General features: G+C 36.2%; 1 protein-coding gene across 6 annotated transcripts in view; it reads left to right on the top strand.

Moving 5' to 3' along the window:
- The window catches only part of sbf1 (SET binding factor 1), an 83,215-nt gene that overhangs the window by 42,600 nt on the left and 18,915 nt on the right, over positions 1 to 21,700 (top strand). For 2 of the 6 annotated variants that reach the window (XM_016556525.1, XM_016556551.1), the window contains exons 2-15: positions 2,057 to 2,142; positions 2,274 to 2,411; positions 2,612 to 2,737; positions 4,361 to 4,471; positions 5,699 to 5,752; positions 7,851 to 7,880; positions 10,443 to 10,548; positions 10,741 to 10,873; positions 11,997 to 12,105; positions 13,722 to 13,835; positions 20,479 to 20,556; positions 20,733 to 20,846; positions 20,937 to 21,065; positions 21,185 to 21,283. In XM_016556525.1, the coding sequence (XP_016412011.1) occupies positions 2,057 to 2,142; positions 2,274 to 2,411; positions 2,612 to 2,737; positions 4,361 to 4,471; positions 5,699 to 5,752; positions 7,851 to 7,880; positions 10,443 to 10,548; positions 10,741 to 10,873; positions 11,997 to 12,105; positions 13,722 to 13,835; positions 20,479 to 20,556; positions 20,733 to 20,846; positions 20,937 to 21,065; positions 21,185 to 21,283 (1,427 nt within the window). The remainder of the gene's footprint in view (positions 1 to 2,056; positions 2,143 to 2,273; positions 2,412 to 2,611; positions 2,738 to 4,360; positions 4,472 to 5,698; positions 5,753 to 7,850; positions 7,881 to 10,442; positions 10,549 to 10,740; positions 10,874 to 11,996; positions 12,106 to 13,721; positions 13,836 to 20,478; positions 20,557 to 20,732; positions 20,847 to 20,936; positions 21,066 to 21,184; positions 21,284 to 21,700) is intronic. The other 4 variants (XM_016556532.1, XM_016556537.1, XM_016556543.1 and 1 more) reach the window with 4 other exon arrangements.

The raw sequence follows: 21,700 nt of genomic DNA, 5'->3' as shown, positions 1-21,700 counted from the left end.
GGGTTTATAAAAGAAGATGAAACCCAATAAAATTATTAATTTAAATTAAAAGTGCTATTACAATAAATAATAATAATGATAATATTTAATAATTATGAAATGATAATTATCTAATAATTGTGTATTATTATTTTATATATTATTATATTATATTATATTATAAATATTATTATTATCATTAATGTTAAAAATAGTCTTCACAAAGAAGGTTTGAGAAATTATTCTAATAATAAAAAAATTATAATAATTATTAATTTTAACATATTTTTCACAAAGAAGGTGTGAGAAATGGATAATTTTACATTTTATTTCATTTTGTAACTTATCATGCTTTTTATTTCAAATGTTAAAGTATTATTTTATTATTATATTTTCCACACTTTCATGGGAAATTAATGGAAATACATTTTTTACAGAATTTTAAGCAGTCATGAAAATGTAAAATTTGGGTCAAAGAATGGAAAATTCCATGTTTAGTTCTAGTTTTTCAGAAAATTGTTCGGATAAGTGAGCCGTGACCAAAGCGTAGGACCCTAGGCTCAAATAAAGTGTGCATTTTTCAACTTTGACCTTTGTCCTTTACTCAAAAAGAGGGCTTTTCTTGGATAAGGCTTGGGTTTGACACCTAAAGTCTTGTCCTGCTGGTCATCGTGCCGTCAGCAGCACAGGGAAACTCATTTATTCTGGGTAAGGAGGGACAGCTATCTAAATGAACTCGGGCTCAAATCCCATGATTCCTCTGTGCAATAAGAGCACTCACTAACTGACACAAACCATCCCTGTGTTCAATCTCACAACGCTTGCTGTTTAACAGACCTTCTACTGTAGCTCAGTCAGTCGTGTGTGTGTGTATGCGGTTGTGCACATTATCTGATAAGATGTTCAAAGAGGCAGATGAATTCTTGAATGATGGTCTTTTGGAGTGCTGTCAGCGCTGTACATTGGAGCATCCAGCCCTGCAAGATGATTTAATTTGTGTGCGCACTTATGATTGGTGTGTTGGGTCTTGGGAGACGTCCCAGTCTTTGTTTGTTTTATGTATGGTTTTGTTTAGCTGATGAAAGCCCAGGCAGGTGCTGTTCTTTCTCTCCTCTCCTGTTCTCAACATTCTCAACTCTCACTTACACTGTATTAGCCTGCTTCATACTTCAAAAATCTGAAATGTTTTGTTTATTTTGTCATATTTGCTGATTTGTTTTTTATTTCAATTATATTATAGAAAACATGATTTCAATGTTTTCTATAATATATTGTTTTTTTCTTATTTTATTTTTATTTTGTTAAGTTTTGTTTTCAGCCTCAGATTCAAACACTGAGATGTTTTGTTTAGTGTTTTTTTTATTTCTTGTTTTGTTTGCTTTATCATATTTATAGATTTATTTAACTTTATATTTTATTTAACTTTTATATTTGTTTTATATTTTTATATATTATTTTGTATTTTTGTTGGTTTCTCTTTAGCTTTTTCATGTTTTATTTTTAATTTAATTTTTATTGTTATTTATTATTTATTTTATTACTTCATACAGCTTCAAAATGAAAAGCTTTGTTGTTTGTTTTATTTTATTTTAAATTATATTTTCAGTTTTATTTGTTTGTTTCATTTTATTTTTTTATTTTTTTGTCTGCTTTATCATATTTGCATTTTATTTTAAATCATTTCAAAGGCATTTTAATGTAAGGTTATGAAAGTAGAGCTTTTTCCCTCCAGCATAATGTGCATAGATGAATCATGCACAAAACAAACAGAGACATTAAGGAATTAAATATGATTTCGTGTTAGTTTGAAATGACTAATTAACAATGCCCAAAATACAAAGGCATAAACAAAGTTTGCACTGCTTGTTTATAAGTCAGGAAGTACTCATTATCAGTGTTTTATGTCTTTTTATTGTTTTTTTTCCCCAGAGAGGGAAAAAATAGGTTTATGTTGTTATCATGTTGTGCATCAAACTAAAGGCATTTTCTGTCAAGTCAAATTTGCAGAGCTTTACATGAGCTGCTTTCAGTCCTTATGCGTCCATTTATCCTTTGTTTCTCTTTTTTCTTTGTGTAGGAGGTAGTGAGGGTCAAGGCCTGATTCTCCAGCGTTTCCCAGAGAAGGACTGGGAAGATAACCCCTTCCCTCAAGGCCTTGAGCTGGTAAGCCCATCACAAACAAACAGAGGATATCCCAGAATTTACAGATTTATCCAACAAAATTGAATGAATCTGGCAGTGTTTTCATAGCATCTGATGAAGACATCTTTTTAATCTCGTGGCGTCTCTTTCAGTTCTGTCAGCCCAGTGGATGGCAGCTGGATCCCGAGAGAAAGCCTCCGTCTTTCTTTGTGTCGGTTCTCACAGACATCAACTCTGAGCGGCATTACTGCGCCTGCTTCACTTTCTGGGAGTCCGTGGAGAACCCGCAGGTTTGTGCCGAGCACGTGCAGAAATTATACAACAGGATACAACGGTGCTGATGGTTGGGGTGATTTACTGCTGTGTTAAAATGGATAATGGTGGTTGAGGAATCGCTTTTTTTGTAGATTGGCCATCTAATGTTTAAGTGATTTAAGTGTAGTAATTCTAGGTGCAGTTTGAGGGTGTTTTATTTGTTGTGTGTGTTCAGCTACAGAAAGGAGAGGCCAGTGAGGCTGATGAAGATGAGAGTCCAGACGTGCTCCAACCCGCTCAACTGTACGCTCCTAAAAGCCTGGTCCTCGTGTCCCGCTTGGACCACACAGAGGTCTTTAGGGTAAGAGAGAGACACAAAGTTGCACATGACAGAATCTAAAACAAGTCAGGGCTCAACAGTAATGTTTTTATTATTTTAGGCTGCTATTTTTTCTGACCTTCACAATAAAGCAACTTATTTTGTATATCAGGAAAAAACGGATTTTTTAGCTATCTAAATAAAAATCTATATTTTTAATTATTATTATTATTATTATTATTTTCATGTAATCTTCACAAAAATAATAAAACAATTATATTAACAATGTTTTAAAATATCTCACTGACCCTGATCATGAAAAAGACATTTTATTTTATAAAAACTTTTGTATATAAGAAATAATAAAATTTTTGAAAAGTTGCATTAAATAATAAATAACAAAAAAATAAAAAAACATTAATAAAATTACATTTAATAAAAATTTTATAGCAATATCTGGAAATTGTACATTTAAATTGTAACTTCGCAGTAGCTATTTGAAACACGATTTTGCTGGAAAACAGTGGCAAAACTATCAAAATATTATTTATTTATTTATTTAAATATTACTTTTTTTTTCCCAACACCCACTCATGCAACTGAGTATTTTTTATAATTTTGTCAAAATCTCATCTGTGTTAACCAGTTACCTTGGTGAAATTAAAGGGGTCATGACATGGATTTTTTTTAATTACTTTAATATGTTCCTTGAGGTTCACTTATAATGTTAATAAAGTTTTTTTGCAACAAAAAAACAATATATGTGGAAAAATGACTATTTTTAACCCTCATTCTCAACCACTGTCTAAAAATGCGAGTCCTTTAAGGCTGGTCTGTAATCGGCCACTGTTTTGATTGGCTAATGTCATTGCATATACAGAGATGTGAATGAACCTTTTAAACCAAACACGTCACAGCAAACTTTCTTTCACTCCTTCGTTTGTCCTATTGTCGACAGACTCAAGCGCGTGGGCTATGTCAGAAAGTGAACGCGCATCTGTATTCTTCTGTATTCAGTTTAGACAAGACAGCGGCAGTCATTATAATGGGTTCTATTTGTTTTTGACTTGACGTGACGCAACGCTCGCATCTAGTGTAGGCAAGTCTCGCCAGTGGGCGTGGCCTATAGTGAGATGATGACTATTGGTTGATGTCTTGCCTTGGAGGCAGTGTATATGCAAATGTTTGTGCCCTTGTGACATCACATGCCACCTCGGATCCAAACGAGCTGTTTTTAAAGCTTGATTAAATAAATGCTTTGTTTATAATGCTGAGGACGTTTTAAGCTATGAAACTTGCAGGATGTTTTAATGTTACAAAGACCTCTTATATGCCAAAAGATCAAGGCATATTTCATTTCTCATGTCATGACCCCTTTAAAATCCCCCGATTTTGTGATGTTAAACAGAAAAGCAAATTTTCCGCAGGTGTGCATAAATGCATAAACACCTTCAGGATGTAGTGTTTTACACATGTTCCAGTAATGTTGAGCCAGGAAATGCAGGTTCGAATCCAGCCTATGGTTTGTCATAATACCATTTCCCTCTTCTGATCATTTCCTGTCCTATCTCAATCTATAAAAAGTACAAAAAAATTGCAATAAAGCTATGATGTTATTAGATTTTCCTGTATTTAAACTCAATCTTGTGTCTCTTTACTCTGCAGAACTGCTTGAGTCTCATCTATACCGTTCATGTGGATGGCCTCACTGTTCCTATGGAAACGGTGATTGGAAACCTTCTCACCTGCATCATTCCTTTAGCTGGAGGCTCTCAGGTGAGAAATGCACAGTCTACTATGTTTTAATAAAAAAAAACAATAAACAAAAAAAACTATGTCTGTATATAGTGTTTTTTGACTTCTCTTCAACACAGACCTTCATTACCTATGGATAAATGAGTGTTTTTCTCTGAAGGGACTTTTATCAGAGATTAAAGACACTACATGGGTAGTGTGGAAGATCTACACTGTTATGGAAGACGCAGATGCTCTAGTCTTAACCTTTAGATGTTCCCTCAGCTTACTCAGAATGATGGACTCTTGATGACCCTGAAAGCTTAATATATAAGGATAATCCTAGTTTATAATGAGCAATGAAATTATTAAATCTCATATCAGGTGAAGACTTAAAGGGACAGTTCACCAAAAAAACAAACCAAAAAAAAACCCTGTCATCATTTACTCGTCCTGATGTCATTCCAAACCAAGAATTTTTTTTTTTTTTTTGCAAAACACAAAAATAACTTTTTTTTAAAGAATATTTTGAAGAATATCCTGGCTACTCTTTGCAGCAGTGATCAAGCAGTGGTCATTGAGAAAATGTTGTTTTTTATTACTATTTTCAGTTCATTTTTATATTTTCCATATTAATTTAGTTTTTATAGTACTATTTTATTACTATTATTATTTATATTATAATAGTTATAAAGTAATAGTAATATAGTTTTTATTCATTTTTATCTCAGTTGTAGATATCAAATTAAACTAAATGAAAACGATAACTGTTGCCTTGGCAACTAGCTGAAATATTTTTTATATTGTATTTTATTGCAAGTAACGTTGAAAAATGATTGTAACAAATGGGTTAGTTAACTATAAGGACCCTGTCAAATTCTAAAATGACTCAAAAAAACACTATAAAAGTATCATATGACGCATGCGCTATATTCTGAGTCCTCTAAAGTCATATGATCACTTTATTCGAGGATGGAGCTAAATTTAAATATTTATTCTCTGAAAATCATTCGTTTTTGGAGCTTGACAGTAAAATCCCCATTCACCTTCATTATAAAAAAGTGGCCAGTTTCTCTTTTGTGTTCCATGAAACCAAGCCTGCGGTGGAATAAAATGTTTCATTTTTGAGTGAACCATCGCTTTAAGTATGATTGGTTTCTGTATAACATGCTCACATCTTCTCATATTCTCAAGTTGATGTGCGGTTTTTGTGTTACAACCAAATGATTCCCTCCCCTGAAGTGTAAACCTGACTCCCTTGTGTTCCAGATAAATGACCCCCCTCTTTGTAGTTTAACTGACTGGCTGCTGGGTTGTTTCCAGGTAACATTTACCTTTGAGCAGCTTCAACCAATCAACCCATTTGTGATTCTGCCTGACAATCAATCAGTCAATCAGTCAATCAGTCAATCAATCAATCAATCAATCAATCTATGCTTTGCATTTCTCAGTCATTTTAAATCACTGCTGCTCATGAGAATCAACAATGCGCCTTATTTCTTTCTGATTCTTTGGCTTCAGTCAGTTGCACCTGAAATGCATCAATCAAATTTTTTTTGGTGGCAGTTTTTTTTCATCTGCTTATTGATTATTTTATGGGACAGTGCACAAATAAACACTTAAGCGCACACACACACACACACACACACGCTGACACACAGAGGCTTATGGGGCTGGTGTTCGTGTCCTGGGGCTAGTTGGCGTGGACTGAACATATGGGCTGGGACGGTGGCAGATGGTGTCTAAGCACACTGTAGCGTGTATGAATGACACGCAAAACAACATACTACAGCTTCAGTGCCGTCTTGATTGTTTTTCTTATCTTGTGTGCATTGGAAAGGGAGTGTTTTGTGTGTAACATATATTAATGCTTTCAATTTGAAAATTAGGTTGATTGTGACCTTTTAAATGATGATGGATTGTTCTGAATCAATTTCTGATTGAATTAGCTGTGTTTTAGGCTGTTATGAAATGCAGATAAACGCAGATGTTACATTTTTTAACACTCTATAGTTGAGAATATAACAGAACAGAAGATTTTTTTGGTCATTAATAATAAATGGAACTATATTTATTTATAAATTAATAATGAGAACTATATATATTTATGTTTCTTTATGTTGCTAGGTCATTAAAGTAATGTTGTCTTAAATTCATTGTCCAGAATTTAAGACCGTTTAAAAGAATATTCAAATATTTAAAAAAGTAAATTAGTTCATATTAAATTTGGAAATAAAAAGATGTGATGTTTCTAATAAATTTCATGTATAAATAAATATTAATACACAAAACTTTTTCAAATATTCTAAATAATCTTCCTATTTTATATTCTCATTCTTCAATTTGTGCATTTTAAAGATAAAAAAATTAATTAAAATATAATATATAAAAAGATTATTTATATGTATATATATGTATATATATATATATATATAAATTGAATATATAAAAAAATATTTTAGCTGTATTTTAGTTATTGATTTAAAGATTTATCTCTTGATCTACTTGCAATAATTTAGGCCATATTATGGTTCGATAGAAAAACATGACCTTTTTAGCCATATAATAATATCAAACATCATTGCAAGACTTGGGGGGAAAAAAGGTGACTTTTTATTTATAATATCTATATTTATAAGTTTAGCCATAATCACCATTCATTACTCACAATAATTTGGGTTTTAAAATACTTAATATGTAATTATTTATTATATTAATGTTAATGGTTATGGCATTATTTATTTATTTATTGCTTAGTAGGTCTTAAATTTAAGTTTTAAGTTTTTAAATTTTAAATGTAAAGTTTAAATTTACATTTAAAAGTCTTTCTTTCCCTTAAATATGCAGATTCCCTGACAGAGTGCTAAAACACAATCTGTAAAATATGAAACATGCCTGGATTTAATAAAAGTCTCAGCCAGTTATGAAAGCATTGAAACAAGGCGTTTGGCGAGTATGTATCTGTATGTTGGGAAGCCAGTAGAATTGGTGAGTCAGGTGTGAGGAGAATTATCTTTTTTTTTTTTCTGGAGCAGTGCTGTGAATTGGTTATTTTGGACTTCCTGAAGGGCATGTTTTACTGTCCCTGACCCATGACTGCAATGCCAAGTAAAACACGTCTGTTTATTTTCCCAGTGGCCATACCAGAAGTCATCAATGTAATATCTAATCTGTTACGCAAGTCAGAAATTCCCAGGCCTCACTTTCTGTTTCAGTGAGGGTGTTACCTGTTAATATGGCAGCCGTATTTTCCCTCACAGCTGTTTTATCATCACAGCCATCATGTCATTTTGCATCTTGCCATGTATTTCCTTGTTTGCTTTTTGCTGTTTCTCTTTTTTTATTTATATAGATTGTAATGTCTCTAAATTTTGGTGTGTCTAATGGTTTGTGTTTTGTGTTGCTGTATGTGCTAATCTAGCCGGGCCAGGACGACAGAGAGGAGAGCTCGGTACGCCCTGTTTGATTTCGTTCAGCTCTTTCTCTCACTGTCAATCTTGCTATCCCCTTTGTTTTGCTCCACCAAAAGACAAACTCAGCATCAGGGGAATCAATTAGATCACAGAAATTATGATCAAAATCGATCCAATATGTGACTAACTGTTGTTGTTTAATCACTGATCAAAACTTAGTATGGAAATGTTTTCCAGCATCACTCCTCTCATGTTACTGTGTCTGTTAAAGGCATGTGCTACAGTTTCCTGCACTAGCTCAAGATCAAGGCTGTGGAGGCCTGGAAACACCATACTAGCATCAGGGCTGTGTTTTGCCAGAAGCATTGTAAGCTTCAAGTTGGTCGTAAAGACTGTGGATGCCAACGGCTTTTAAAGGGGTCATATGATGCGATTTCAAGTTTTCCTTTCTCTTTGGAGTGTTACAAGCTGATTGTGCATAGATAAGATCCCTGAAGTTGCAAAGACTAAAGTCTCAAAACCAAAGAGATATTCTTTATAAAAGTTAAGACTCTGCCACGCCCCCCTAAAACGGCTCATTCTAACACGCCCCCACATATCTACATCACTATGCGGAAATATTTGCATAATGCCGCCCAAATGAGCACGCAAAGAAAGAAGGCGTGGTTTCAGGAACACACTATGTGGGAATATTTGCATAATGTGCCCAAATGTGCACGCAAAGAAAGAAGGCGTGGTTTCAGTAACCGCAGTTAGTGTTGAAGCAGCTATGTCAGGGAGACGCTGTGTGTTTCTAGGTGAAAGCAAAAGCACTTTATTTGGCCTTCCGGAAGTAGATGCATTTAGGAATCTTTAAGATTACTTACAACAGAACAGCAATGCATTTTATGGACGACCGTTTCGTGAACCTAGGAGAGGAGGTAATTCTGACTTTGCTATGACAATCTGGCGCTTCTGAATCAGCTACTGTTTTGTTATTAGTTTAAGTATTTGCTATTGACTGTTCAAATGCGGAGTTTTGCGCATAGTGTGTGTGTGAGTGTGTGCGCGCGCACGTGTGTGTGAGCAAGAGCGAGAGAGAGATAGGGTCACTCACAGTGGAGGCAGCTGTCTTAACCGTGGCTTGTGTACTGCAAACACATACCAGCTTCATCACTGTGTCTGTCACGCGACTCTGTTCCCCTTTCGGGCTCTGTCTTTACATTTATTTTGAAAGATGAAACTCGCGATTATGGTAAGGGGCGTTACATTTCCGACGAGTGCTTGCGGTGTTCGGCCAATCACAATGCACTGGGTCAGCTGGCCAATCAGAGCAGACTGCGCTTGTCAGAAGGAGGGACTTTGTAGAAAACGAAGCGTTTGAGAGAGGCGGGGCATAGAGGACCTACAATAATGTACAGTATTTGAAAAATAATGTGTTTTTTGAACATTAAAGCATGTCAACATATTCTGTTACACCAAATACACAAAATAATGATCTTTAAAAAAGCATCATATGACCCCTTTAAGCTTCAATGATTAATTTAGACTTGCGATGCTTTTGGGAAATGCAGCCCAGGATGGTAAACTAGTGAGGCTGATTAATTTAATGTATTTTTTATCCCCTTTGGATTTTTTGTTTTGTTTTAACAGCTGTACATTAAGGAAAATGAGTCCTTTGATAGTTTAAATGAATAAATACATTTTATTAATATTTATTTTTAGTTTTAAAAATGTTAGAAGATAAAAATATTATATAAAATAGGGTTTAAAAAAATAGGGGCTGTTAAAAGGGCTGTTAAACCCTTGTGTGCTGTGGCTGTTTGAAGTGATGACATCACACCCCGCTGGCGTTTTACAGCCACCTCTTTACTTCCTGTACTGATGTGACTTATTCTAAAAGGACTGGTTTCTTGACACTTACTGACCTCACCTCTGCCTGAATTAACTGTCCTAAAATGGGCATAAACAACAGTATATGTTGGGTTGCGTGGAAGATTCTGGACTAATTTTAACTGCATAATGTGAATGATTTCCCTTTGCTGATTGCCTGCTGGCTTAATGAATGTTTACTGTCTTATTATTTCCAGCAAATGTTTGACAATGTTTGTCATGGTATTTGCAATTATTACTACATTTTTGTATGACTGTACCTTATATTTATAATGCAAATCATTTTATTATTCACCTTATAGTCCTGGAAATGAATATTTTGTGATTCTGAGATTATTTCTGATGATCTTAACAGCAAATTTTCATCCTCAACCTGAATAATTTCAACTTTTTCCATCTGTAACTTTCACAAAAAAGCATTGATTTTAAAGGTGACTTGTTTATAACAGGAAATAGATGTGAAAATGCCAAAAAAAAAACTTGTTTTCTCTTGGGTGCTTTTTACAAATGGTGAATGGCTTTGATTTCCTTTTTTTCTTCTGAATAACCTCCTGTCTTTAGCTCACCACATGACCAGCCTGCCGCGCACACATTAATCTTTCCCATAATGCCGTGGTGGAGGTGTTAGATGGAGTTTTTCATTCTCATTTTCTCTTATCTCCCGACCTTTCTTCCCCTCCCTTTTTATCTGTATCTTTCTTTTCTCACTCTTCTTTCTGTCTCAACAGAGGACCATAACGCTCGGCGCGGGTGACAGGCAGGTTATCCAGACGCCCATAAACGACTCCCTGCCTGTGAGCGGCTGCAGCGTGGCCCAGCTTTTCAGACAGCTTGGTAAGCCAATCAGCAGCAGGCTTAGGTGCTAAACAGCAAATCAACTTCATTAAAACAGCAACAGTTGGTGTCAAGTGTCAGATGTGGTCGGTGTAATCTCCACCTTGTGTTGTTAAATATATAACAGAGGAAGTGGGGCTGATATTTTTAGGCTCAGCTGACCTCTCTCTCTCTCTCTCTCTCTCTTTGCAGGAATCGTAAATGTTCTCTGTCTGTTTTGCGCTGCTCTGACGGAGCACAAGATCCTGTTCCTCTCCAGCAGTTACCAGCGTCTAACGGACGCCTGCAGAGCTCTGCTGGCCATCATGTTCCCACTCAAGTACAGGTGAAGAGGGATCATATGTTGACGCAGAATTTGATTGCTTCATACTGATTGCTTGTTTTTCCTGCCATAGGTGGTTTTGAAAAAGTTTTGAATAAATTGAAATAAAAGGTGAAATGTACATTCCTGGTTGATTTTATAATAATGAATAATAATTAACAATTTAATAATAATAATAATATAATAATAATAAAAAAATAACAACAGCAGCTTAATGTTGTTATTTCTTATTATAAAAATAATAATTGATATTATTATTAATAATAATAATAATAACAACAACGTTAGTTATTTTATTGTTATTATTATTTTTAATTGTTATTAATATTAACCATTATAATAATTATTAGTAGTATCATGTATTATTATAAAATGAGTTATTATTATTATTATTAATGATAACGATAATTATGAATGATACTGATTATTAATTTTATAATTTTTTTCATTGTTATTACTACTACTACTACTGCTAATAACTATTATAATAAGTTATAATTTATTATTATAAAACAATAATTATTTTGTCATTGTTACTTTAATAATAATAACAGCAACTTAATATTATTGTTGTTGTTTCTTATTATAAAAAATAATAATAATAATTATTATTATTACTATTATTATTTAATAACAACAACATTAGTAGTATTATTTATTATAAAATGAGTTATTATTAAAGATGGCAATAATTATTATTAATGATATTGCTTATTTTTTATTATTTTTTCATTGTTATTATTACAACTACTACTACTAACTATTATTATAATATATTATCTTATATATTAAATATTAAATTAAATATTAAATATTATATATTTATTATTTTAAAAATAGTTATTTTATTTGCCATTGTTACTGTAATAATAATAATTATTATTATTATTATTGTTGTGTATTGTTGTCTACTTTTAAAATAAAGATACTAAATATGAAAGCATTAGAATGGAAAAAAATTACATCAATTAAAAACAAGACTTATTACATCCCCTTTATTATTTCTTGTTAAAAAATATCTTTTTTGAGAGATCATCCAGTTCTGTTTTCCCATTTATTGTTCCCATTCCTCCTAATTTTATTATCATCCTAACCTCCTCCATGTCTTTATTACCCCTCTCTCCAGTTTTACATATGTTCCCATCTTACCGGGAAAGCTGCTGGAGGTGCTCAGCACTCCGACGCCCTTCATCATAGGAGTCAACTCACACTTCCGCTCGGAGACCCAGGAGCTGGTGAGATGTCTTTTTTATTTCTTGCTGTGAGCCGGAGAACATAATGCAGCACGCATCAGGACATTTAGACTTTTGAGATAAGGTTTGATCAGATATGTGGCATATGGTGCAAGCAGAAACAAGTGTAACCAAATACAGCGTTCCATGCAATGCACAACATGAGATCAGATGCTAGAACAGATGTGCCCTCATACACCTGATTTGCTTTATCTCGGTACATGTCAACTAGTTTTTGTCCTTTTTTAGAAGTGGGCAAGTCTATTAATTTAGCTATTCTGCCTGATTATATGTATGGTTGCATTGTTATCTGGATTTAGCATCAGACTTTTTTCAGACTTTTTTTGGGGTCGTGGCCAAACTATTTATTTAACATAAATTTTTGTATCAAAAGTCATGTGATAGGGTTGCATTTTACCAGATTTTCTTTCAGTTTCTGTCTTATGTTGATAAAAGAAAGGAAAACTTGAAATCGCATCATATGACCCCTTTAATGGGAAATTCCTGACCCATTTTTCTGATGTTTATCTGGTTGAACAAATATCACCTTCTGTTTTTTGTGCTGCCAAATGCTGTAATAATTGGCATTTCATTATCTTGGTTAGCTTAGTTTACAAAGAAAAGTCGAACTTCCTTGAACATTTACATGCGATGACTTGAGTTCAGATGATACGATACTTGATACTAGGGAATGATACTTGACCTGAGGTCACTTCGTTTGGACCCGAACACTCCTTTAGGCTGGTTGCACTCTAAACGATTTTAAGGCCGATTTTAAGCCCGATTTGCATCCCCGATAGATCGGGGGGTGTGGCCCGATTCGCGGCTTGTCGCAAACGATTTTTTGTCCAAAAAAATCCTCTATTGTGTGGTGTCATTACGATTATTTATCTGCTCCCGATCGGGACGGAGCGTCCCCGAACTCAAATCGTCCCCGAACTCTTGACCGGGCTGCCTCTGACACGATACCCGCGATAGCCAATGAGAGTGAGCAAGACCTACCGGATGTTGCGTGCTTCTATAGCTGAAACCTGGCAGCCACAAACATGCCATGAAAGCAGAGAACATCACCCATATTCTTTTTTTATACTTTGTTTTTCACTGTGAAACAGAACGCGTGCCAGGAGAGCCAGCTGACAACGTTGATTGTCCTCTATTTGTTTTTCTTCTCTAGTCACGTTTGATCTCGCGAGTGTCCGTGAGATCACGTGTCACTGTGAAATCGTTCCTACAATCATCAAGTGTGTGGTCTCGCGGTCTGGTCGAATCATCTAGTGTGTGCGTTCAGAGGATTATAAGGCAAAAAATTGGTCGAACTGTCTTCATGTCTGTGGTCTCCCATGGTTTTAAAATCGTTTAAAAAACCAGTGAGCTTCTCACACTGAAGAATTGTCATGCTCGGATCTGATCCAGGTTTTTTTTTTTTTTTTTTTCAGTAAAGGTTGAATCGGGTCTGATGTGCATCAGAGTTAACCAGTTTGGTCTTGACTAAAAGAGTCTCTCGGTTTCCTGTTTTTGAAATATGAGATGGTGTTATGCATATTTCTGCATTTGCCCATATAGAACAATAAGTTCAATGTGGGTCCATATTTACCCATGTGCCTGTGTTTTATTGACAGCTCGACGTAATCATTGCAGACCTGGACGGAGGGACGGTCACCATTCCGGAGTGTGTCCACATATCCCTGCTGCCCGAGCCGCTTCTTCATCACACACAGACCGCCATCTCCATGGTAACCCATTTTACCTGTTAGGTTGGGTGTATGCCAGTCTTGGGTTGTGTAATAACTGGCAGAGATGAAGATGTCATGGTTGATATTAAGTTTTTAAAGATAATTTGACAAACCGCAGCACAGACCCCGCGGTCTTGTCAAATTTAAGTGTTGCAGGTTTAATGGATGGATTGGGGCTATAAAAACACATGAAATAAATATTTTTCATAATGAGGTTTTGTGCCAGCAGTAATTAAATGATTCTCGGCACACATTACTCAACCACGCGTACTTCCTTGTTTAAGTTGCACTCACTGTACTGTGAGTAAGATTATAGTGCTGATAGTGATTTTACTGGCAGCTTGTATAGTACTGATAGTGGTTTCAAGTAGTTGAAATTATAGGGCAATATTTTATATTGTTTTAATTCATAAAGAAAAAAAGAATCCATAAAACACTTCACTACTAATTTCTTAATCCACAGTAATGATATTTAAAGGGAATTGTTATGCATTGTCCCAACCAGGAATAGCATGATAAAGATTTTGTGTAGTGATGCACACTGGCTATCAGCTGATATCAGTGAATATTTTATTATTATTTTTTTTTTTAAATGTGTTAAATTGTATAATGTATTATTATTTTTTTTAAATATACAGATAAAAAAACTGTAAATTTTCTTTAAAAAAATCAGTAGAACAACAATTACAACAACCAACCAACCAATAAATAAACAAAAATAAATAAATAAATACGAATATATTGTGCATCCCTTATTAGTACCAGATTATTATTATTATTTATTAAATCATTAAAAAAAAAATTTATTTATTGATTCTTCTAAATTCGGTCTAGTAGGTGTAATTGTTAGCGTAAATACCTATTATTACAACTTTCGGCAGTATAAAAAACAGCAGGTGATATTTGTTTAGCAAAATAAATGTAATTTTGACTAAGTCAAGTCAAGTCAAGTGTCAAAGCAGCTTTACAGTGTCAAACAGGAAAATAGTTTGTCAGTAATATAAAAAAAAAAGAGTAATTTCTCCAACTAAAGTCAGTTCAGTGATGATTCAGCTCATTTGTGTATGGCTAATCAGTACCATTTTTTTGTTGTTATTTTATTCGTTATATCAGCTGATTTACAATTTAATTTTTCTCTTAATTTTTCCCTTCAACACACTTTTTTTCAGGCTTTGACAAATAAACAATTCCAAGTAGGATTATCACATTTATTCCAGTTTAATGTTAGCAATTTGCAAACTTCCTTTTATATTTAGCGTATGATGTATGAGTCACATTCATGCCTAGATCTTTTCTGCAAGGAAGTTTTTTTTTCTTTTCAGGAAAATGACAGTGAATAGGGTTTTCCGTTCTGTGCTCATACCTAAAAGTGTCCGGTTGTCTGTCTGTGTTTGTTTAGATTAGATCTAAATTGGCACAGAAAGGTCCATCTGTGTGGCATTCACATTTTGCCCCCCTGGAAACAAGCCCAGAGTCCCACAGACACTCTGCTGTCTCTCTATAATGAACGTCTGTGGCGCCAAGGCAGACAGACCATCCCGGCAGAAGTGGCAGAGGTTGAGGTTGCATATGCATGTTTGAGTGAGCAGGGCTCACATAACCGCGTCCCCTCAGGGAGAGAGATGATTATCATGGCTGAGAAAACAAATGGCCATGCCTCAGTAATAAACCCAATTCATCTGTTTAATTGCCTGGAAAATGTGGCGTTTCTTCGTTTTCTCTTTCCTGATCCTCAGTGCTCTTTATCCAAAGGTTAAAGATGCTTCCGATAGTTGTGTAGGCAACTGCCGTCTTTAGTTTATGTCCTGTGCCTAATCCCAAACCTTTTCAATTAGCTAAGTGAGTTGTGTTATTAGCTCCAGCTCCGGACGGCAGCTTTCTGTAATTACAGAAGCGCTCATGTGCGCAGACAAGCCAGATTCGGATATGTTTTTGTTGGAATTGGAGATTGATCGCAGTAATAAAGACATGTGCACCTTTTACACATATTTTTCAGTTGTCACTGAAAGCGATTTACTGCACGAAGTGACAAGCGCAGTCAGTCAGAACATATTTAATGTTTAAATACAAAAATGTAGCGAAACCAAACCAAAAAATTAACAATGGTTTTTGTGGCTTGACAAAAACTCAGATTAACAAGAAAGATGTGTGATTTATTGCTTTGTCATGTCACGGACACAATGAACATTGTGTTTTAAAGTGTTGTGGCTCACATTAAACTGATTTATGACTTGAGGCTTAAAATGGTGGCATTGTTAGTTGGGATGTAAAAATGTGTGATGCACCAATGAAAATTCAGTGCATTCATTACAGAATTAAATATTGGACTATAACGATAATTTTCAATTATTATAATAATAATATAAAAATGAATTGCGTTCATATTGTATTAAAAAAAAACAAGACAGTGTTGTTATTGTTAACCAAAGGAATTAAAATAAAACTATTAAAAATGATTTGTTTTTGTTAATTAATAAAATATAAATATTAGATGAAAAACCTAAAAAAAAATGTTTTAATTAATTGCTAAAATTGAAATAAAAATAATGGCAACACTTTACAATAAGGTTCATTAGCTAACTACTTTAGTTAACATGAATTAAGCGTGATCAATACTTCTACAGCATTTATTCATCTTAGTTCATGTTATTTTAAACATTTACTAATGCATTATTAAAATCAAAATTTGTGCTTGTTAACATTAGTTAATGGCCTGACTGTTCTGGTGGTCAGTGCTCTGTAGCGCCGACCAGAAGGCAACAGTTCGAAGAGAGAGTGGGCTGGGTGTGAGGGGTCCAAGGTGATTTTTTTAGCCCTTTTCCTCACTCTGGAGATGTAAAGATCTTGGAGGCTGGGCAGAGGGACACCAATAATCCTCTCAGCAGTCCTGACTGTCCGTTGTAGTCTCTTGATGTCTGATTTGGTTGCTGAACCAAACCAGACAGTTATGGATGAACACAGGACAGACTCAATGATAGCAGAGTAGAACTGTTTCAGCAGCTCCTGTGGCAGGTTGAATTTCCTCAGCTGGCGAAGGAAGTACAACCTCTGCTGGGCCTTTTTTGCAATGGAGTCTATGTGAGTGTCCCACTTCAGGTCCTGAGAGATAGTGGTGCCCAGGAACCTGAATGACTCCACTGCAGTCACAGTGCTGTCCATGATGGTGAGTGGGGGGAGTGCAGGGGGTTTTCTCCTGAAGTCCACGATCATCTCCACAGTTTTGAGCGTGTTAAGCTCCAGGTTGTTAAGACTGCACCAGACAGCCAGCTCTTTAACCTCCTGTCTGTAAGCAGACTCGTCTCCATCCTTGATGAGGCCGATGACTGTAGTGTCGTCTGCGAACTTCAGGAGCTTGACAGAGGGGTCTTTAGAGGTGCAGTCATTCGTGTAGAGAGAGAAGAGCAGTGGGGAGAGTACACATCCCTGGGGAGCGCCAGTGCTGATGGTGATAGTCCTGGATGTGAGTTTGCCCAGCCTCACTAGCTGCTGCCTGTCTGTCAGGAAGCTGGTGATCCACTGACAGATGGAGGTGGGCACGGAGAGCTGGGTGAGTTTGTCTGAGAGAAGGTCAGGCATGATGGTATTGAAGGCCGAACTGAAGTCCACAAATAGGATCCTTGCGTAATTCCCAGGTCTGTCGAGGTGTTGCAGGATGTAATGCAGTCCCATGTTGACTGCATCATCCACAGACCTGTTTGCTCTGTAGGCAAACTGAAGAGGATCCAGCAAGGGTCTAGTGATGTCCTTCAGGTAGGCCAGGACCAGTCTCTCAAGTGACTTCATGACCACAGATGTGAGAGCGACAGGTCTGTAGTCGTTAAGTCCAGTGATTTTGGGCTTTTTGGGGACCGGAATGATGGTGGAGCGTTTGAAGCAGCAGGGAACTTCACACAGCTCCAATGATCTGTTGAAGATCTGTGTGAAGATGGGGGCCAGTTGGTCAGCGCAGACTTTTAAACAGGCAGGTGAAACACCATCTGGGCCTGAAGCTTTTCTAGATTTCTGCTTCCTGAAGACCCGGTTCACATCCTCTACACAGACCTTAAGCACAGGTTGAATGGTGGGGGAGGGAGGGAGGGGGGTTGCAGGGGTGGTAGGTGAAGGTGTGAAGTGCAGATCAGAGCGGATGGGGGGTGGTAGACGATCCTTTTCAAATCTGCAGTAAAACACATTCAGATCGTCAGCCAATTGTTGATTCTCCGCAAGCTGTGGGGGTGGTGTCTTGTACATGGTGATGTTCCTCAGACCAGTCCATACTGACGCTGGATCGTTTGCTGAAAGCTCTTTTCTCAGCTTTTCTGAGTAGTTTTTTTTAGCCACTCTGATCTCCTTTGTTAGTCTGTTCCTGGCCTGGTTATACAAGATTTTATCCCCACTTCTGTAAGCATCCTCTTTGGCGTGACGAAGCTGTTTGAGTTTCCCAGTAAACCACGGTTTATCATTATTAAATGATAAGAATGTCCTGGTAGGAATGCACATATCTTCACAGAAACTGATATATGAAGTTACAGTCTCTGTGAGCTCGTCCAGATCGGTGGCTGCAGCTTCAAAGATGCTCCAATCAGTGAGGTCAAAACAAGCTTGTAAATCCTGCTCTGCTTCATTAGTCCATCTTTTTACAGTCCTTAATACAGGTTTAGCTGATTTCAGTTTCTGCCTGTAGGTCGGTATTAGATGAGCCAAACAGTGATCAGAGAGCCCCAAAGCTGCTCGTGGGACAGAGTGATATGCATCCTTTATTGCTGTGTAACAGTGATCCAAAATAGTGCTGTCTCTGGTGGGACACGTAATGTGCTGCTTGTATTTTGGCAGTTCACGGGAGAGATTTGATTTGTTAAAATCTCCAAGAATGATTAAAATAGAGTCTGGGTACCTTTGCTCCATTTCAGTTATTTGTTCGGCCAGCTGTTGCATCGCGGCGCTCACGCACGCGTCCGGAGGCACGTACACATTCACGAGAATGAAAGAGGAAAACTCCCGCGGCGAGTAGAAAGGTTTACAGTTTATGATGAGTGCCTCTAAATTAGGACAGCATACCTTTTTCAGCGTTGTTACATCTGAACACCAACGTTCGTTGATGTAGAAACACAATCCACCTCCTTTGGTTTTCCCCGTTAACTCCGCGATGCGATCCGCTCTGAACAGCTGGTAGCCCGGCAGATGAAGCGCGTTGTCCGGAATGGCTTCACTCAGCCAGGTTTCAGTGAAGCACAGTGCAGCAGAGTTTGAAAAGTCCTTGTTGGTGCGGGTGAGGAGAAGAAGTTCATCCGTTTTGTTAGGAAGGGAACGGACATTCGCAAGATGAATGCTTGGGAGCGCAGTCCGAAAGCCGCGCGCACAGAGCTTAACCAGGGCGCCGGCACGTTTCCCTCTTCTGCGTCTGCACGCGCGTTTGAACAACACCGCTGTACCTCCGACTAGAATGTCCAACAAAACGTCCGAATAATCAAAAACCGGAAAAATGTTGTCTGGGATGTGCTGCTTAATGTTAAGGAGTTCGTCTCTGGTAAAACTTATAGAAGAAGAATGACAAAACACAGAACAAACAAACAAAAACAATAGAAGAATCGCGGAGCTCAGCGTCCTTGCTGCCATTTGCGGCGCCATGCTGGTATCAGTCTTTTCAGGAGGACATTTCTGAAGTTCGCACCGTGTGCAAAGGTTTGTGAGGAAGTGTTTTCATGCATTTGGCGCTGCTGTGGTTTACTGTGTGTTAGTAATGCCTTTACAAAACTGTTTGGTCAGAGGCCTGTCTGAACCACCAGTCCGTCAGTCGACCCAGCAGACCTGATGATAGGGCCCTTTTCTGATAAAAATTGCAATTTGAAATTAAGAAATTGAGTACTTAAGAAAAATAAGTGTAACTATTATTATTATTATAACACTTTACAATAAGGTTCATTAGCTAACTACTTTAGTTAACATGAATTAAGCGTGATCAATACTTCTACAGCATTTATTCATCTTAGTTCATGTTATTTTAAACATTTACTAATGCATTATTAAAATCAAAATTTGTGCTTGTTAACATTAGTTAATGCACTGTGAATTAACATGAACTATCAATGAGAGACTGTATTTTCATTAACTAACATTAACAAAGATTAATCAATACTGTAATAAAAGTATTGTTCATGGTTTATGTTAGTTAATACAGTACATAAACTAATGCAACCTTATTGTAAAGTGTTACCAAATAAATTAAAGCTAAATAGAAATATTAAAAAACAAACAAACAAAAATAAACGTTAAAGCACATAACAAAATTGCTAAAATCTAAAAGTTTAAATGAAAACTAAAAAATATGAGCTAATTAAAAATATTAATTAATACTATAATACTATATAAATAATACTCAAATGAAACATTTACCTTTGTTCCTTCAGCATGTTTTTGAAAATAATTCTGACTTGCAACAAACTAAGCGTATCGGAAGCCAAATATGACCAAAGTTCATTTCATGTGTTGAATCATTTTGCAAAGAATTGATGTCAGAGCAAATATTTGCATTCGTCATTATTTGTATTGATTACTTGGGTAATTTTCCTAGAAAAGAAAATTTGTCGGCATCAGTGACTAGATGTATATAGCTGGCAATCAAGTACTGTAATCTTAATATGTATGTATGTTTTGTGTGATGAAGGTTCTTGATCCAGAGCTGGAAGTGGCTGATCATGCGTTTCCTCCACCTTCCGTTCAACCATCCACACTTAAAATTCAGGTAAAATTCTTTGTAAATCTCATGTATTAATATGCTTTTCCTCCTTCCTTGAGTAATCGCCGGCATCTGACATCACATCTAGAAATGTAAATGTTTTTTTTAATTGACCCTGGTGGACGTGACATTGTAGGAAGTGAATGTTTTACGAGAGTGTGGTTGTTTTGTGTGCGCTGTAGGACAAGGAGATCCGCGCTGTCTTCCTATGGCTCTTCGCGCATCTGCTTCAGGGCTATCGATGGTGTCTGCATATAATTCGAATCCACCCTGAGCCCGCCATATGCTTCCATAAGGTACTAAGGAGCCCTAAAATTCCATTTCAGACACAAATGCTGAAATTATGCTCATAAACAGACTTATAAAGCTGGTTGTTTTCTCTCAAGGCTGCATTTTTGGGGCAGAGAGCACTAGCTGAGGATGACTTCCTGATGAAGGTGCTGGACGGCATGGCATTTGCTGGGTTCGTATCTGAGCGGGGTCCTCCATACCGAGCCACAGACCTGTTTGATGATGTAAGTCACCAGTGTAGGATGGATATAGCTGACAGCCAATAGAACATTGAGAAGGATGCCTTCTTTTTTGTGTTTTTCAAGCTTTCTGGTCTTATCTCTCTTATTTCTGTTCACCGTAGCTCATAGCCAATCAGGTGGAGCGCATTCAAAAGGAGACAGGAGATCCTCATAAAGTGATGAAGCATATTAAGGAGCTGGCAGATCACCTTTTCAAAAATGTATGTTTAATTCATGTGTCTTATCTGCTGTGTCACATGATATGTTGTCACATCATTATCACATCAAAATTGAGGCTAAAAAGGGGTATTTAAAATACAAGTGCAGATCCTGGCACTTTTTATTGTTATTTTCACGCATACGTTTATTTTGAACTGAAATAAAGAATATTTGCAGTTAGTGATATCAGCGCTATATATCAGTACAATTTAGGTTATTAATCAGTTTTTTTTTTCCCTGTTGTCTAACTCTCACTTAAAGGGATAGTTCACCCAAAAATAAAAATCGGTCATCATTTACTCATGTTGTTCCAAACATGTATGGCTTGCTTGCTTCTGTGAAACAAAAAATAAGACATTTTGAAGAGTTTTGGTTCCCATTGACTTCTATTTTATGGCTAGAAATACAATAGAAGTCAA

The sequence above is a fragment of the Sinocyclocheilus rhinocerous genome, unplaced genomic scaffold, assembly GCF_001515625.1.
Source record: "Sinocyclocheilus rhinocerous isolate Xijiao unplaced genomic scaffold, SAMN03320098_v1.1 scaffold551, whole genome shotgun sequence".
NCBI classification, from domain to species: domain Eukaryota; kingdom Metazoa; phylum Chordata; class Actinopteri; order Cypriniformes; family Cyprinidae; genus Sinocyclocheilus; species Sinocyclocheilus rhinocerous.
Note: the sequence above shows the minus strand (reverse complement) of the source record. Positions and strands in the feature narration are given on the sequence as shown.